Here is a 19,730-nt window from a genome sequence, read left to right on the forward strand (position 1 = left end):
CTCAAGATCTACAGTTTAGGGAAGGGGATTTAGAATCATCAGCTTGAATGTGCCAATGCCTCACCAAAATACAAATCCTAGGATTTAATGGGATGGAATAATAACAGGTAAAGTGAAATCATAGTGATATATCAGTGGTTCCCAACCTGTGGTCCATAGACCACCAGTAATCCCCAATAACTAAAATATGGCCCGCAAACACATTATTATTACACCATTGCAACGAAAATTACTAGTCTCAGGAAACCCTCTTATAGTGCCGAGGCAACAAGGATGTTGGAGGGGAGAAGCTGACTACCCATGAAAGGTGCAACAACAATCCTCCTGACTGCTGCTTCTCTTCCTCCCCCGACTTCCTGAGCAGAGCCATTTCATGTGGCACCTGTAAGTGAGGGTGCCTTGGTGTTTTTGTTTTTAGGTCTGATCCTGTGATTATTTGGGCTGCTGATTCAGAAAATTGCATTGGATAGACCACATCAGCTCTAAATTATTAAATATGGTTTTCTGTGGGTGAGCAGATGGCAACTACTGGAAGGCATATGTTATCTATCAGAAACTAGATCTGATGTGGTCTATCCAATGGCAATTTTCTGAATCAGCACCCCAAATAACCAAACCGAATCAAAAGTTGACCATAAACTGATTTGTAACCCTTTTGGTACTAATGTTGGAGAGTGGTCCCTGGTCAGAGTGGTCCCTGGTAAAAAAATAAAGGTTGATTACCACTGTGCTATATTTATAGATTGAGAAAGTGACTTGTGTAAACATTTTCAGTATCGAATTTGCTATCATGAGTTGCATTATTTTTGATAACAGAACTTTTGGTGTATTCTCTGAACAATTGTATATTCACATTTACACAGAACAGTGACTTATGATACATTCTCTTCTATTACAACATTGTGACGATCTCATGTTTTTCTTAGCATCTCATAATTGTGGCGAGTCCAGCAGATGCAATTATTGGAAAATACTTTTTGGAAGTAGAGACCAGACCTGAAGCTTGCAGCTCTGGAAAGAACTTTTTCTATATATTGTTCAATCCTTGGTGTAAAGGTAATCAACATAGTTTTAAAAGGTTTAATTTCTACATGTGCTATATAACATATGTCTACTTTAGCAACTTTCTAATTATTTAATAATCTATAATTATCTATAAAAAGGTTTAATAATGTTATTGGACTGTGGCTACTTAGAGGGTTATTCTAGAATTACAGTGGCAGTTCAAGCAAAAAAGAGACATGCTGGAAAAAAGTCCTGCTTCAAATACAGTCTTCTGGTAGGGTTTGGATTCTACTTTTTACTCAGGAGTGCCAAAGGGACACTTATTCATCATTCTTCTGTCTCCCTCCACATAGTTTTGACATATGTGGATTCAATTATTCCATTGCCCTACCATGGTTTATTTCCATCTGCTTTCCAGGCTGGAAATGGGGCTTCGCTCAGGATCCGTAGCTTGAAATAGGAATGTAGATTAAGTTAAGGTCCTCCAAACCTTGGCTTACCCCTTCTGTTTCTGCATTCTGCCATTTACCCCCAAATACTAGGCCTGGGCGGTTTCGTTTTGTTAATTCGTAATTCGTTAATAATTTGTTAATTTTTCCAATTACAAAATGATAATGAACCATTCTGGAGCAATCATTAAAAAAAACGAATTTTTAAACACGTTTTGTAAATGCTTCGTATTTCGTTATTGTATTCGTTTCGTTATTGTTCTGAGGTCGTTTCGTTATTATTTCCGCATGTCTGGGCCAGTTTTATGGTTTAATTAGTGAAAAAAAATTATAATATCACACCAACAGTCAAGAACAGAGGGAGAGGGAAGCTTCAGAAGTTTTTGGAGGTTTTTTAGAGTATTTCGCGGTCGCGTCCGCCATTAACGAATCGATTCATTATTGTTTCGGAAATTGATTCGTTAATTTTTTTACCATTTACGAAATTTCATAAATATCGAACTTTTTAAAAGGAAAATTTTGTAATTATTTTAAATATCGAAACAAAAAAACCCCCCAAATACAAATCGATTTTAGAAACAAATTTTTGCATTGTTACCCAGGCCTACCAAATACCTCTTTTTGATACATATACATTTTATAACTCATTGGAAGATGAGTCTAGTGTTACAGTGGTAATTTCCCAGAATGTTATTGTTTTACCAACCACATCTCTCCAGCATCACTCAGTTTCAGCTGGGAAAGAAGAATTTTAAATGGAAACGTTATTGCACATTTTCCTCAAGTTGAATTCAGAAGAACTATACTATAGTTAGGAGGATTTTGTGGTACTGGGAGAAGTATAATGTTTAGCAAACTGGAGGAGCCCTCTGATAATTTATTTGTATGCACTGTCTATCAATATTTCTATGTTTCTGGCAGGTATGCTGTCTGCCCATCCTCGCAACTATTTTTCCCAGGTTGATATTCTAACAGAAGATTAAATAAAGAAACAAAAAAGTGATGTATTTTTGTGTTTGTTTTAAGCCGATTCTACTTTCCTGCCTGGTGATGCTCACAAAGATGAGTATGTCCTCAATGACTGCGGAACTCTGTATTCGAAAGGAAAAACAGAAGACGTGGTTCCAAGCACTTGGCAATATGGACAGGTAAAAAAGTGGCATTTTTCTTTTCCTTTGGGTATAATAAGCAGGTGCTGTGCTGAATCCTTGTTGGGAAAATAGGGTGCAAAATCTTTCCAGCTTTGTTTGCTTCAGCAGAACTGGGAGCCCATGTGATGGAGGTAAACTTGCACCAGGTTTCAGCACCAATAAGGAAACCAATTTTGGAGGATAGTCTCTCAAGCATTATTCTTATGTGTGAAATAAGAATTAAAGCGACATGGAAGAGACCACAACAAAGACAACCACAAAGCAAGCCCTGCTATGCAGTGTCATGAAGGATGTTAGATCGGTTATAGAATCCTAGAATTGGAAGAGAATGCAAGAGCCATCCAATCCAAACCCCTGCCATGTAGGAGAATACACTCAAAGCACTCCCAATTGGTGGTCCTCCAGTCAGGAAGTTCTTCCTAATGTTTCAGGAGACATGAGTTAATGTCTGCAAGGAGCAATTTTGATGCAAGCAGCATATAGGTAGCCCTCCGCATTTGTAGGTTTCACTTTTGTAGACTCATATAATCCAGTTCAAAGCAGATAATCTGGGATCAGATACTGCATTATATGGCAGTGTAAATCCGGCCTCAGATACTTTTAAAGTGTCCTGGTTACTCCTTCTTCTTTTCAGTTTCCTCTTTTGTCAGCATCTTATTTTCATTACTGCAAATTGAGTTCAAAGCGCAAATGCAGTTCACACTTCATTAAATTAAGAGGGAGAAAGGAAGGGCCAGAATTTTCCCAATAGGTTCAAACAAAAGTAAACCACAGTAGCCACTCCTAGTTTAAGTGCTCTTCCTCATTAATAATTTTTCCCATCTTGACCCCACTTGTTTTATTCTTCGACATCTTGGAGAGTATGATTCTGCCTTACTTTATGAATGAAGAAAAAGCTTACTACACATTCACGGCCAATGCTTTTTCTGTAAAATACTTTGTGTTAGTTGCAAAAGGGGGGAGGAAGAAGCATAAACAAAGTGTGTCAGCTTGTAACAGGTTTATGTAGTTTTTAAAATACATTTTAATATATTTTATATTAAATATTGTATGTTATCAATTGTTTAATTGGTTTTAATTGTATATAAAACAAATTGGTTTTAACTGTATATATTTTAATTGAATATATATATATATATATATATATATATATATTCTGACTTTTTCATTACTTTTAACTTGTATCATTTTAAATATGTTGTTAGCTATTTTAAGTCCCATTACTGGGAGAAGATCAGGATATAAATGAATAAAATAATTATTAATAAAATAATTATTATTATAATTATAAGTACTTGATGATGATTATAAGTTTCTTGTTTGCTGTGAGTCACAGAGAGTGACTCATAAGCTCAATGAGATATTTAAACTCAAGTTAGCAGAGCTTTGTATTGTGTTTTGTAAAGGAAAGCAGAGTATTTGGAAATGAACAAATTAAGAATTGACCAGATGTTGTTTTCTATCACAAAACAGTTTGAGGAAGACATCTTGGATTGCTGCCTCTACATTTTGGACAAAAGCAAACTTGTGGCAAAGGAGAGGAGAGATCCTGTGAAGATCACCAGAGTCCTGTCAGCCTTGGTATGTCCATTAATAAATTCTTTTAATCAGATTGTAACCTTTTTCTTCAGAGAAAGTAAATAACTAGTCTTCTTTGCCTTAGCAACTCACGATTTTATTGTAAATTTTCTAACGAGTTATAGTCATTAGAGAACACCTATTAGCATACCTGGGAGGCATAGGCCCAGCTTGATCTAAGAAGCACTGAAGATATTTGTTAGAGAAGAAGATATTGACTTTATCACTATACAGTAAAGTCATGGATTTTTAAATTGTGACTAGTATGGGTTTGTTGCAGCATGGTAATATCAAGAGAGATCCTTTCTGGAGAAAGAAAAGTACATTTATTTCCAGCTGGGACCCTGGAGTGGAGCTGTGTCCAAAAGCAACCAGAGTGCCCTATAAAGGCGTTGACTGCCTTTTATACGCTTCAAATGCAGGCAAACAACGAAACATGCTTCTACATACATTGACATTATTCTCTACATCACTTTAGCATCACAGAAATACCAAATTCTATCTTCCAACACACAAAAGGCATGTCTCTGTATTTCTTTTTAAAGAGCAGCATACAGCTTACATTCATCAATCAAGGAGCCTACTTTGACTTGTCAGGAGGGAGAGGGATTGGCTCCTTACTTTTTACTTATCTCTGTTGCTACTAGGACGGGCTTATCTCCCCCCTTCCTGGAATGTTTATCCCCCTCCTGCCCGTGCCTTGGACACAGATCTCCTTCAGCATTCTTTCTAATACAGAGAGAGAACCTGATTTTTCTATACATTTCAGTGCTTATAAAGTACATACAATTTATACATAAATAAATATCTATTTTTCCAATATCTCCCCAGCAGGTACAAGGTTGTTTTAAGAATGCTCTCTTCCAAGCTATCTTTAGTCTCAGATTGCCTTTTTCAATCCTTTTATGTGTCCACCTTCAAGTGGAATTAGGCTGATGAGAATGAGGAAAGGGGCCTCCTTGGTAGTGGCTTTCTTCTTGGGTGACAAATGCACATCTTAACTGCATGTCCAAGGGCAACTAAGCTCTCCTTGGGAAAAGCCTAAACACATGGCCAGGTGGAAAAGAAGTAAGACACGATTTTATTGGTTACAGCCGATGATTACAATTGGTCCATATACATGGGTCCCAGATCCAAGCAATGACCAATCTGTCAAACCTACAAAATGACAGGAAAGATTGATACCCGAGTGGTCCTGCCCACCACCAAGAAGTACAGAAGGGTCTGCCCCTGATCCTCACAGCACCTCTATTTTGCCCACATATCTCCCTCATCTATTTTCAAGTGCCCAGCGGGCATTATTAATCCATATACTAGAGCCAGAACCCATGCCAACTGCTTCCAGGTGTGACAAGTATTGTAGTACCTATAGCCTTGAAGATACAAATCTCTTCTCAAAGACTATACCTAAAACAATGAGGATACACAGCTCAAATAATCACTGCAATATGGGTTGAGTGGGTGGGATGTCTGTCCAAAGGTGAATGTTGTAACGAGGCTCCAGTAGCCACCTATACTGTATACTTGCTCACTCTGTTCACACACACATGTACACAGCCCACAAATGAATTCAAACCGAGATTCACTGCCCCAAAATTCCTGCCACTTCTTTTAGGACTGACACAGTGCACAGAGGCACCTGGGAGATGCCACATTCCATCTCTTTACCTTGCAATATAATTGTGTTGGGGCTTCAGTTGGTACTGTTGAATATACAGTGTGGTTTGGGTTTAATTTCAATATCACTTGTCCCTCCCCCTCCCCCCCCCAAGATTTTTTATGTGATTTTAGATATACAAAATATTTTTTTTTAAGTCAGATGGTTAAATCCATGGATATGGAGAGCCAACTGTACCACAAAGACTTTTTTCTACCCAAGATTTTTATGTGATTTTAGATATACAAAACAAACTTTAAAAAAATGTTGGATGGTTAAATCTATGGATACGGACATCCAACTGTACCACAGCAATAAAAATTATTGCTTACCACAGTCCCCAGTACATAAAAACCAAACACCTTAAGTCAAATGCAGTGGGTCCTCAATATCTACATGGGTTGGTTCCAAGACCCTCTATCAATCATCACATACTATGAACGCACAATTACATTGGTGTTTAGTGTTTAGAACTGTCACATTGGACTCACATGAGTGGCAGGGACAGGTTTATTTGATCAAAATTTTGTTAAAATGTAGCCAGAGAGAAGTGCTGCATATTTTTGCTCTCATCTATTGCTTAGGTTAACAAGGAGGATGATGAAGGAGTGCTTGAAGGAAAATGGGAGCTGGAGAAACCATGTGGTGGTCATACGTGCCCTTGGACTTGGGAAGGAAGTGTTCAAATTCTGAATGACTATTACAAAACGAAGAAATCAGTGAAGTATGGCCAGTGCTGGGTTTTCTCCGGTGTACTTACCACAAGTAAGACTCAAATACAATGCTCTTTATCTACTAAGACTAACTTATGTCAACAGTATCTTCTTATTCGGAAGTTGTGTAGCTTGAAATATCAGATGCTTGGGAAGACTGTTATCCCTTCATTTCTGTTAATATGTCAGCCAGTGTCAGGAGCAAGATGGACTGGATGGAGCTTATCTTTTAGGGTTATGGCTTAGGTTAGCTATAAAAGCTGCTCCTGTGTTTATTTTCTTATGACCCTAAGGAATTTTCTTGGAAAGATTGTTCACAGTGAGTTTGGTTTGCCTTCCTCCAAGGCTGAGAGAGTGTAACCTGCCCAAGGTCACCCAGTGAGTTTTCAGGGCAGGGATTTCAACTTTAGTCTCCAGAGTCTAAAGCTGTAATCACTATACTATGCTGGCTCTTTAAGCAGAGCAGATCCATACTTGTCTAACTAGAATAGATCCCATACCCTTTTGTATACATCTCATTTATGGATCTCATTGAAGGATAAACAAACCAACGATATCTTGCTGATATTTTCTCTGTATTCTAGTCTTGCGATGCCTGGGAATTGCAACCAGAAGTGTGACAGCATACAGTGCTGGTGTCGATAAAGATGGAAATTTAAAAATAGATCATCATGCTGGGGAGAAAATTTGGTAAGTAAAGTTTGGAAGACCCTTGGCAGGTGTGTTTGTGGGGTTCCAGGTGGCAACATATTGGGCATGGAATACTCCGAGTTGAGAAAAGTCACTTTTTCATTATTTTTCCCAGAATCCCTAACTCATGCTAGTCAAGGGATCCTAGGAGATGCAGTCCAAACAAACAATGCCATTTCCCAAGCTGTATTCAAGAGAAGTCATCCCTGTGCCACACTTCATGAATTTTGACTGTATCTTATTGCCATTTTGAGAACCTGGCAATACTAAAGAAGACAGTTTCACACAATATAGGAATGCAAGCGAGAAGCACTCAAGCCACACTCAAAATGCAACCACAGAACATTTAACCATCCAAAAGCAGCAAAAAAACAGATTTGAACACTCCACTAGAAACTGTAACCAAACTCTAGCAGGAGATAATTGATGACTTATTTCCAATTGACAAAAGAAATGGTTTTCTACCAACAGACCAAGAGAAGATGAATAACATCATATGATAATGCCCACCCAAAGATACAATGATCCAGCTGTAATTCTCATATAGAGAGCCAGCATGGTGTAGTGATTAGACATTGGAAACTAGAATCTAGAATTTGAATTCCCACTTAGCCATAGGTGACTTTGGGTAAGTTACTCTCTTTCAATTTCGAAGAAAGACAAATACAAGCTTCCTCTGAACAAATCTTTCCAAGAAAATTCCTGGAGACACACAACAACAGTATATTTGCCTCATATGATAAAACCTCTCCAAATACTCTTTGGACTTCTCTCATTCCTTGTCTGTTACTCTGCAATTATATCACTTCCACTTACATGAGAGAATAGCTCAGTTGAAGAACCCATGCTTTTGCATGTAGAAGATTCTGAGGTTTGAATCTCATCATTGACAAGAAAGGTGGCAAGGTAGAGAAATACCACCCGAGTCTTTGAGAAACCAATCACTGACAAAAGTAGACAGCACTGGGCAAGATAATCCTATGGTGAGACCAAAGTAAGATATTAACATACCCAGTAGTTAACAGACTTCTCTATTGTCTTTCTGATTCACAAGCAGATTGTTCTGTACACAGAAATGCCAGTACTGTCAAATGCACATTAGCTGTTTTAGCAAATGATGCCACAGCTAAGTCAAATACTTATTAAACAAGTCTAGCACGTAAAATCACAGATAAGAACAATTTTTGTTTTCTATTCTGACTCCGAACTGACTATAGGACCTATCATGTATGGAATGATGTCTGGATTAAAAGACCTGATTTACCAGATGGCTATGATGGTTGGCAAGCAGTTGATGGCACAAATCAAATAACAAGTGATGGTAAGATTTGATCATGATAAATAATATAAAATAATGAGCAAAGTAAAAGGTTAAAGACTTCTTAGGATTACAACTGGAGCGGTTCTATGCAGGCACTAAATCCAAGTCAGGAAGCGCATTAAAAGGAGCTGTTTCCACTCCGGAGAGCCTAGACAAACAGGAACTGCTTCCAGGCTGGGCCAGTAGCCACTAGGGCTCCACAAAAAAATAATCTGTGGGTCAGAAGTTGGAAGTGTTTCATTAAATCTATATTTATGATACGATTTTTGAAGCCAGAGCCACCCCCCCCCCCCCCCAGAACACAAACGATTCAAAACACCAATTTCTGGTGTTATCAGAAGAAATTTGTGTTCGTGTGTCTCCATGAGACCACTTGTTTTTGAGTGCACACAAACTTTCCTGGGAGGTACAGTTAACATGCTCCATTACACGTACTCTTCAGCCTATCAGGGCTAAGGGAGAGGGGAAAAGAGGAGACTTAGCCCCAGAGTTTCTCCATCGGAGCATCAGCCAACTGTGTGGCTTTGATATGTGCTCCGCATTTTCTCCTCCCAGTTTTGAGCCCTGCATGGAATATACTCTGGCTGCAGTGCATGCTTTTGGCTTATTCTGCACTTTGTGCTGAGTGTTTGTATTGCACTATTTTGGGTTTAATTTTTGCAGCATAAATTGGGAGAGTATACTTTGTGGACACTCCGCACTTGAGCTGTTTTCAAACTGCATTATATGGTCTGTGTAGAACTGTCCCTGGCTAAATTAAAACAGGGACATTTCTTTTACAATATTCTTTCATCTGTACCATATTAAATATAAATTTAAACAAGTTATGCAAGTTTTTTTTCTAATCTGTAGCTCTTTATGCTATTAGGTCTCATTGAATCAGGTAGGACATATGAGCCTAAATCACATTTATTCTCCATTTAAATCCATTCAATGGGTGTATTCTGGACTCAATGATGTACTCTTAGGGAAATTAAACCTGTTGGATAGAACTTCATAACATGACTATTGGAGCAGAGTGTAATATAACTTGACATGATGCGATACGCAAATGTGATGCAAATGTATATTGCAGTTTGGTTTGTAAATGGCTTATTTTATGATATTCATATTTATTATTGATGTATCCGGTCTGTTGTTTCTACGATTTTAAGATTTTGTAAGCTGCTTTGGGTCCTGTGAGGGAGAAAAGAGGGGTATAAATAAATATTTATTATTATACTAGCAGTTCCCTGCCACGCGTTGCTGTGGCCCAGTCTGGTGATCTGGAAAATAAAGCAACGAGAAAATGTTGGTTTCTAATATATGTAATTTCTTTCTGCTTGTGGGTAAACAGTATTTCTTGTTTCTTTGTCAGTGTTGATGTAGAGATTGTCTTGTTTGCCTACTTTGGAATATGCAACATATACTTGTCCTTCTTTAGGGGTCCCTTTCAAATCTATGATACTATATCTGTCATATACATATATATGAGTGTGTGTGTGTGAATCATATATATCTATATCTATGTCTGAATGGCTCTTTGTCAGGAGGGCTTTGATTGTTTTCTTGCCCTGGTGAAGGGAGTTGGACTGGATGGCATTAAGGCAGCATTACTCAACCTGGGGGTCGGGACCCGGGGGGGGGGTGTTAGAAGGGTCACCAAAGACCACAAGAAAACACAGTATTTTCTGTTGATCATGGGGGTTCTGTGTGGGAAGTTTGGCCCAATTCTATCATCGGTGGAGTTCAAAATGCTCTTTGATTGTAGGTGAATTATAAATCTCAGTAACTACAACTCCCAAACGTCAAGGTCTATTTTCCCCAAAATCTGTCTGTGTTCATGTTTGGGCATATGAAGTATTTGTGCCAAGTTTGGTCTAGATCCTTCATTGTTTGTGTTTGCAATGCTCTCTGGAAATATATGAACTGCAACTCCAAAACTCAAGGTCAATGCTCACCAAACCCTTCTAGTGTTTTCTATTAGTCATGGAAGTCCTGTGTGCCACGTTTGGTTCAATTCCATCATTGGTGGAGTTCAGAATGCTCTTTGATTGTATGTTAACTATAAAACCCAGAACTAAAACTCCCCGATGACAAAATCAATTTTTTGAGTGATAGTCACTCCTTGGGTTAGTCGGTGTCTTGTGGCCAAATTTGGTGGCAATTTGTTCAGCGGTTTTTGAGTTACGATGACACTCAAAATGAACAGAGCATTTATATATAGACAGATTATTATTACTCTAGTTGGGATTCAGAAACTGTACAAAACACAAGAGATTGTACATAACACATATATCCTGTAATAACAATAGCAAGGTAGCAATCAGAATTCTTTTAAACATGCACTCAAAATTGGCACAAAGCAACAAAGTTTTAAAAGAACTGTATGAAATGGTTTAAGGATTGAAATAGTTTCAAAAATATACAAACAATAAAGAAATATTATAATATTTCAGAGGCTTATAGTCAAACATTGGGAAATAGGTTTTGCCCACAAAAACTGGCTTTGAATGCATTTTTCTATAGGTTGTGTAGTGCATATATACCCAGACACTCTTACACACAATGGACACTTTTTTCAGTGTCTGCTTTTTGCCCCAAAGTTCTGAAATTATAATAAACAGCATATGAAGGTTTGGAACTATTGCTTAATGATTTGCCCTGTATTTCTAAAGGCAGTGTAACGAATATAGGAATATGGAACAATTGGATGATGAGACTGGATCTTGATTTTAACTATTTATTTATTTATTTATTTATCGTGTCACCAGCAACCATACCATTTTATTACAATTCTAACAGAGCAAAACAAACACACAGATTAAAAAGAAAAAGAAAAAAAACACACCGATTTTGCAAATTTAGTAGTTGGTTAAATGTCCTTTGACCAGTATCTGGCCACTTGGAGTGCCTCTGGTGTTGCCGCAAGAAGGTCCTCCATTGTGCATGTGGCAGGGCTCAGGGTGCATTGCAGCAGGTGGTCAGTGGTTTGTTCTTCTCCGCACTCGCATGCCGAGGATTCCACTTTGTGGCCCCATTTCTTGAAGTTGGCTCTGCATCTCGTGGTGCCAGAGCGCAGTCTGTTCAGCGCCTTCTAAGTCACCCAGTCTTCTGTGTGCCCAGGGGGGAGTCCCTCATCTGGTATCACCCATGGATTGAGGTGCTGGGTTTGGGCCTGCCACTTTTGGACTCTCGCTTGCTGGGGTGTTCCTGCGAGTGTCTCTGTAGATCTAAGAAAACTATGTCTTGATTTAAGTCGTTGATGTGCGGGCTGATACCCAAACAGGGGATGAGCTGGAGATGTCTCTGCCTTGGTCCTTTCACTATTGGCTGCCACTTCCCGGCGGATGTCAGGTGGTGCAATACCGGCTAAGCAGTGTAATTTCTCCAGTGGTATGGGGCACAGACACCCTGTGATAATGCGGCATGTCTCATTAAGAGCCACATCTACTGTTTTAGTGTGGTGAGATGTGTTCCACACTGGGCATGCATACTCAGCAGCAGAGTAGCATAGCACAAGGGCAGATGTCTTCACTGTGTCTGGTTGTGATCCCCAGGTTGTGCCAGTCAGCTTTCGCATGATGTTGTTTCTAGCACCCACTTTTTGCTTGATGTTCAGGCAGTGCTTCTTGTAGGTCAGAGCACAGTCCAAAGTGACTCCCAGGTATTTGGGTGTATTGCAATGCTCCAGTGGGATTCCTTCCCAGGTAATCCTCAGAGTTCGGGATGCTTGTCTGTTCCTAAGGAGAAAGGCGCATGTCTGTGTTTTAGATGGATTAGGGATCAGTTGGTTTTCCCTGTAATAGGCAGTAAGAGCACCTAGAGCTTCGGAGAGCTCTAACTATGAGACGATAATGAGATGTTATATGATGTTTAATTGATTGTTTATCATGTTAGTGCTTTAATTGTTTTTAACTGTTTTATGATGTTTTAAGCATTGAATTTTGCTATTGTGAACCGCTCTGAGTCACCCAAGGGCTGAGAAGAGCAGTATACAAATATAGTAAGTAAATAAATAAATAAATAAAATGTCTTTAGCTGTAGTTCAGCTGCCATTCTTTCCTGAGTGGAAAGATGCAGTAGAGTCATAGGGTCACGGGTTCTTAATGCAAGAAGAAAAGCAAGTAACATTCTTCAATTTTTCTATAGGAATTTATTGTTGTGGCCCTGCATCACTAAAGGCGATCAAAAATGGTGAAGTCAATCTTGACTATGACACCAGGTTCCTGTTTGCTGCAGTGAATGTAGAAGAGGTCGATGAAAACTTGAAGTGCAAGAAAATCAGAACAAGAATAGTCACCAAATCTCTTTCTAGAGAGAAGTCTTTTGAAGACATCATAGATGATTACAAATTTCCAGAAGGTAACAAATACCTGAAGGTTATATTTCTCTCATAAAGTTGAACAGAAAGATAAAAGTTCAGCTAAAGAGATGTTTTCTCAGGCTAACCACCAAACATATAAATGTGTTTAGTAGTTGTTGGCATGTAGAGTAACTGACTTTCCTGTATTTCCCAGAAACTCCTGTAGTAGAACTATTTTTTAAAATCTTTCCAGCTCTCATAGTCATCTTCTATTTCTCCCATATATTTAATTAACAATCAAATTAACTCCCTATCTCCATTTACAGCACACACCCCACCACAGCTCTGGCCACCCTAGCTTCCACTTCCTCTTCCGGCTCAAAGCCTCATTTGTCCTGATTCCAGGAATGGAGCCACAACCGTTAATATGGTATCAAACTGCTAGAATGCTGCAGTGAGGACTCAGCCTTAGATTTCTATCTCAGGATACTTCTAAAACACTATTCTATTCTATCATTCTCACTGTGATGGCAAATTCTGCAAGAGATCTCTTGCTGGGAATTCTAAATGCCTTTTCCTAAACTTCCCCAAACTACAGATCCCAGGATTCCATATGTTGTTGCCATGGCAGTTAAAGTGGAATGATACTGTTGTTGTTGTTGTTATTATTATTATTATTATTATTATTATTATTATTAGCAGTATTTCTATACCGCTTTTCTCATCCCTAGGGAGCCTCAAAGCGGTTTACACATAATTGACAAAACTTCAATGCCATACATTGGACACTGACGCGATGCCAAACTATAACAACCACAATAATAAAACCACAGTTAAACATACATCATAATTAGACAGTACTTAAGTAATCAATAAAACAATAAATAATAAAAACAGTCCCGCCAGTCATATTGTCATTCTAGTCCATTTTTTACAAACATCTACTGTCCGAAGGCCTGATCCCAAAGCCATGATTTTAATTTCTTTCTAAAAGCCAGGAGGGAGGGAGCAGATCTTACCTCATTTGGGAGTGTGCTCCATAGGCGAGGGGCCACCGCCGAGAAGGCCCTGTCTCTCGTCCCCACCAGACGCATTTGTGCAATTGACGGGAGTGAGAGCAGGGCCTCCCTGGATGATCTTAGATTATGAGATGGGACGTAGGGGTGGATGCGTTCGGACAAGTAGGCTGGGCCAGAACCGTATAGAGCTTTATAGGTCAAAACCAGGTCAGTGTTGTAAATATTTTTTTTAATTTGTATGAGAAGATTAAAACCGCTTAGATCTAAAGTATTGGTGGACACATATATATGCGTATATAGGTTAGAAATGAGACACATGCAAAAAAAAACCCCTATATCGTGACATGCCTTTAACTGCCATGGCTCAATTCTATGGAATCATTGGAGTTGTAGTTTTACAAGAACTTTAACCTCTGCCCGACAGTGCTGGTGCCTCACCAAGGTATAACCCCCAGAATTACATAGAACTGAGCCATGGCAATCAAGGTGGTGTCAAACTGCAAAATTTTCTACAGTGTAAGTACACCCTCAGTTGGGTTTATTCCCCAAATAGCATGCATAGAAATTCTATCCCAAAATACAAAAAAATGAAGGCTTCAGGCAAATATGTGTGTTTTGTTTAGGGAGTAAATAATGGCAGTACCAAGAGGTTGTCTCCATAAAATGTTCCAAAAATAAGGTCCCAAAACACACTCTGCCTTACATCCCATGCCAACAGGGGGAAATGGGGCGTTGGGAAGCCCTTATCTCAAGTTGTTTAGAATTCCATGAATTAAAGCATTTATCTGTAATTGTCTCTGGAAATGAATTAGAAATCCATGCAACTACTTCAAAACTGCAATAATGTACATGCTCCATTTGTTTAGTCTTGTTTAATATATGTGTTGTTGTACTTTGCTCTGCTTGGAGAATGTGACCAGTTTTTAAAAAGTGGCTCCTTGTGCAACTAATGGCAATATTCCAAAAAAATACCTTATCAGTACCCAGTTTCTCCCATCTAGCACATCAATGCAGCACAATGATGCTACAGTGGCATTTACCTGCATATAGATATCTAAAAGCAATGCCAGATCTGAGCGCATCCACCAACTGCAAACCCTCAGCAATAATTACCATATATACTCGAGTATAAGACGACCCGAATATAAGCCGAGGAACCTAATTTTACCACAAAAAACTGAGAAAACTGATTGACTCGAGTATAAGCCGAGGGTGGGAAATGCAGCAGCTACTGGTAAATAGCAAAATAAAAATAGATACCAATTAAATTACATTAATTGAGGAATCAGTAGGTTATATATATTGAATATTTACAAAAATGGTAATTTAAGATAAGACTGTCCAACTCTGATTAAATTATTTTTTACCTTCTTCAATGTAAATGTGCTTACGTATCCTTCCAATAATAATAAAGAAACTTAATAAATGTAATAACAACAATAATAAAAAGAGTAAAATAATGAATGTAGCAATAAAAACAATTATACAGTAAAATAATAAATGTATAATAACAGAGAAAAATGATAAATGTAATAATAACAAATAGAATAAAATAATAAATGAAATAATAATAATAATAATAACAGAGTAATATAATAAATAACCTTGACTCAAGTATAAGCCGAGGGGGACTTTTTCAGCCTAAAAAAAGGGCTGAAAAACTAGACTTATACTCGAGTATATACAGTATTCTTCCAACTTTGACCAATCACTTGTCCATAGCAGCTCTGTCTTGCCGGCCACCATTCAATCCTTACTGATTAAAGATAGCTGCATTTTATAGATTACTTGAATTTGATTAAATAAAACATAAGTTCAAGTTCATGGCATACTGGTGGCACTACAGTCCAAACTTCTCAGCTATTTTACACAGGGCCTTCCACACAGCTATATAACCTAGAATATCAAGGCAGATAACCCACAATATCTGCTTTGAACTGGGTTATCTGAGTCCATACACTGCCATATAATCAAGTTCAATGTGGATTTTTTACAGCAGTGTGGAAGGGGCCATAGATGTTAAGTGGCACCAATGACAAGGCAAAACTTGTGGGACAGTCTAGAAAACTTCCAAGGAGTAGACCAATAGTTCCTCCAGCAACACATTCTGCCATCATTCTCACAAATATGGGAATAAATCGAGAGGCATTATCTTCTATTTCCATCCCAAGCAGCTAGTTCACAGACATATTATGAATGATCCTATGTAAGGCTCTCAAGAAGTCCATGAGAAATAACTAGGCGACCTTTCTCCCTTTCACAAGATAGGTAATTGAAAGGTGAAACCAGACTGGAATTGCTTCAGATTACTAGAATATCCCAAGAGATTCTCCAATTTCCCAAAAAGCTGTTTGTTTTGACCATTCTGCTGACAAGTAACATTAACAATCCAGAGTTAAAACTGTCCTCCTATTTTCAGGATCAGAAGAGGGGAAAAAAGCTTTGGCACTTGCAGCTCATCTATCTGCAAAGTTTCCACCTATCCAGCAGAATGTTTGGGAAGGAACAAAAAAAGGTGTGTCCCATGAAGCCATATTTCATGTTCTCTTATTTTGATGGTGGCTATTAATCTCTGTAGAGCAGAAGGCTCTCGGTCTTTCTCTAACCACCTCTTCGCAAGGGGCATTTGTTGCAGGGCAAGGACAGGGCCTGCCATGCGCCATCACACGATGCATGGCAGGCCCTGCCCACATTCCTCCAAAATTGTGGTGGAAGCACCCAAGAGGAAAGTGTCATTTGAGTAGCTCCAATGGAACTACCCATACTTTCCTTCCCCTTCCCCCATATGATGGAAGAAAGAGTAATGGGGCAGCATGGGTTGCTGCCCTTTCTCCCATCTTATGGGGACAGGGTGCCAACACCATGTGATGGGGGAAGGAGGGAGGCCTGGCAGGGTGCCACAAACCACCCTGCATGCCTTCCCTTTCACCAGTGATTCCCAACACAATTGCCATGGGAAGAGGTCCTAAGGCTGTGTCAACACTTTATTATTAATGCAGTTTTGACAACACTTTAACTGACATACCTTGATGCTATAGAATCATAGGAGTTATAGTTTTACCAGGCCTTATGCCCCCTGTGCTAAATAGTGTTTGGTCCCTCATCAAACTATACTATTTATTTATTTTATTTATTTCGTATACTTCTACCCCGCCCTTCTCAACCCCCCGAGGGGGGACTCAGGGCAGCTTACAAAAAGGCACATCTTGGTGCCTGCACAAATACAATAACATATGAAACCAGCAATTAAATGGTCAACAAAACAACTATATATATATATATATAACTCCCTAGTGACATAGCATTGAGCCATAGCAGTTAAAGTGTTGCCAAACTGCATTAATTCTGTGTTGTAGATGCAGCCACAAGAGAAAAGAGTTCCGCTATGGCTCATCTACACTGACCAATTAGGTCATTTTGGGACCTGTTTAGAAGAAACTGGTTTCACTGTGCAGATTATACTATGTAACATGATTTTTGTTCTTGGGTTATAAATGTCATTTCCTAATTGGTTTTATCATAAACTTTGTTTTTGTGGGACATCCTACCGCACATTAAGCTATAGTTTTTCAATGAATATTTCATAGAGTCTCAACCTTTTTTTGGCAGCCATAAAAACGAAGTTTCTGGAGTATGACAACTACTTTCAAAGTCTGTACCACACAAATAAACAGGAATAACGCTTTCAAAACGAGAACAGAAAGTTTTGTTACATTATGTTATTAGATGAACTTTTCTGGAATGAGTTCGAAGCTTGTAAGGTGATTACAATTATCATGGAAAGTTGCCTGAAAATGGTTCAAGAATTCAGGTATCTGTGGCTTAAGAGATTTCAAAATTTGCAGGAGGGTTTTTTCACCATTTCCGGACGACATTTGGACCAAGTGCTCCAGAGAAAGATGAGGAGGAGAGAAAAGGGAAAAGTAACATTTAGCAGTGAGAGTCATCAATTACTCATCCAAGGGAGTCAATAACAATTGCCCCTTGGAGTGTTTTTCAGTAGATTCCCACCTTTAACATTCTGAATATTTGGTCAGTGTAGATATACCCCTAGATTTAGCCTTCTCCATAAACTCGGAACAATTGATCTTACACACTTTCTTCTGCATGCAACTCTTGCAGCATCTTTTGCACAACCAGGGCCTGATACACTGGCTTACTTGCACTTTGCATGTTGACATTCAGAACTGAATCAGATACCAGACCTTCCCCACATCATTTTGATTTAAGGAGAGCTCTAGGTGTACAGAGAAATCCTAAAGAAGCAGTAAAAGTAGAAACAATTTTTGTAGGTTGGCAACATGACATATCCAAATGCATATTATTGGGGAGGGATGGGATAAAGATTATTTATAATTATTTGTATTGTTAATATCTTTTTATTTATTCTTTTACTAGGTTAGTCCCATCAAACAAAATAAAGTGTGCAGCAAAAAAACCCCAGGAGATCAACTGATGACAGCCAAATGAAACTCCAGCCAAGTGAAAGGAATTACTGCAACATAATTTATTGGCATCAATTGTCATGAGGCTGCACCAAAATAAACATTTTTGCCCAGCTTGCAGTCTTAATCACAGGGTAAAAATGTTTAATAGAGAATCATAATGGTCAAGTGTTTAAGTTCTGTACCAATAATTATTATTTTGATTGTAGTAGATAAGAATTTATTGTCAAAGGCTTTCATGGCCGGAATCACTGGGTTGTTGTAGTTTTTTTCGGGCTATATGGCTATGTTCTGGAGGCATTCACTCCTGACGTTTCGCCTGCATCTATGTCAAGCATCCCCATTGCCTCTGAGGATGCTTGCCATAGATGCAGGTGAAACGTCAGGAGAGACTGCCTCTAGAACATGGCCATATAGCCCGAAAAAACCTATAACAACTAGATAAGAATTTAATTGAATCTTCTTTTCTTAAATATGCAATATATGGCATATAAGTAGATCTACTTTTCTTTCATAATCTAGTTTTTCTATTATATAACCTCCAAATGCAAAATGCTTATGAGTTATTGCAGTAATAAAATTGCATGGCACACTTTTATCTTGTTACACCTGCATTACAATAAAGATGATTGCAAGCAACTTAATGCATTGTCTCTTATTCTATCCCCAAATGGGACCAGCAATTTTTATTTAATTTTTTTATGTGAACTGTATTAACTAATTCATGGACTTGACAGATGGTTTTGTACACTAACATCATAAGGAACAGAAAGTAAAGATTTTAAGAGCCCCACATAAAAATAGTTAAGGTAGAAACTTTGGAGAATAGAGCATTTATTATGGGAAAATATCAGCTTGTTTAATACAGGAAGACAGGAAGGTTTGCTATTAAGTTGAATTTGTTTGCAAGTTGGAACAGGTACATTTTAAGTGTAACGCCAGTCTCTCTTTCTCTCTCTCTCTCTCTCACACACACATATGCATGCATACTTTGGATAGCATAGTATTTGTTTTGCCTCTGTGCCCCTGTTCAGAAGATTTCACCTCACTTTCTGTCCCCGTGATAATTGGATTTTGAAAAATTTGGCTTATTGTGGAAACAAGGATTGGTGATACAGCTTCAATGGAGACACCTTTTCCCCATGATATCTCTTCCAGGAGTGTATTTCCCTTTCTAGAAATAGATTTCTCTCGCTTCCTGTTGTATCACCCCTGTTTATAACTATGAGTTGTTCATAAGTTGGATGTTTGTAACTCGGGGACTGCCTGTACTGAGATCCACTGACTTGATGCCTTACAACAGTGTTTCTCAACCTGGGGGTCGGGACCCCCGGAGGGGTCACAAGGGGGTGTCAGAGGGGTCACCAAAGAACATCAGAAAACACAGTATTTTCTGTTGGTCATGGGGGTTCTGTGT

At 38.6% G+C, this 19,730-nt stretch overlaps 1 protein-coding gene across 1 annotated transcript; it reads left to right on the forward strand.

Annotated features, from left to right (window-relative positions):
* Positions 1-664: 664 nt before the first annotated feature.
* LOC132778601 (protein-glutamine gamma-glutamyltransferase K-like) lies at positions 665-18,943 on the forward strand. The gene is made up of 10 exons (XM_067470566.1): positions 665-700; positions 927-1,056; positions 2,481-2,602; positions 4,079-4,186; positions 6,425-6,605; positions 7,138-7,243; positions 8,461-8,564; positions 12,696-12,908; positions 16,288-16,383; positions 18,267-18,943. Exons 1-10 carry the CDS (start codon positions 665-667, stop codon positions 18,269-18,271), a joined length of 1,101 nt encoding a protein of 366 aa, XP_067326667.1. The 3' UTR covers positions 18,272-18,943.
* Positions 18,944-19,730: the final 787 nt, after the last annotated feature.

The sequence above is a fragment of the Anolis sagrei genome, chromosome 6, assembly GCF_037176765.1.
Source record: "Anolis sagrei isolate rAnoSag1 chromosome 6, rAnoSag1.mat, whole genome shotgun sequence".
NCBI lineage: Eukaryota > Metazoa > Chordata > Lepidosauria > Squamata > Dactyloidae > Anolis > Anolis sagrei.

Excerpts from the sequence above, each read along its gene's own strand:
- LOC132778601 (XM_067470566.1), top strand. The coding sequence starts at position 665 with ATGTTGGAGAGTGGTCCCTGGTCAGAGTGGTCCCTG. Across the intron at positions 6,606-7,137 it reads CTCCGGTGTACTTACCACAA|TCTTGCGATGCCTGGGAATT; the intron begins GTAAGACTCAAA and ends TCTGTATTCTAG. Across the intron at positions 7,244-8,460 it reads CATGCTGGGGAGAAAATTTG|GACCTATCATGTATGGAATG; the intron begins GTAAGTAAAGTT and ends AACTGACTATAG.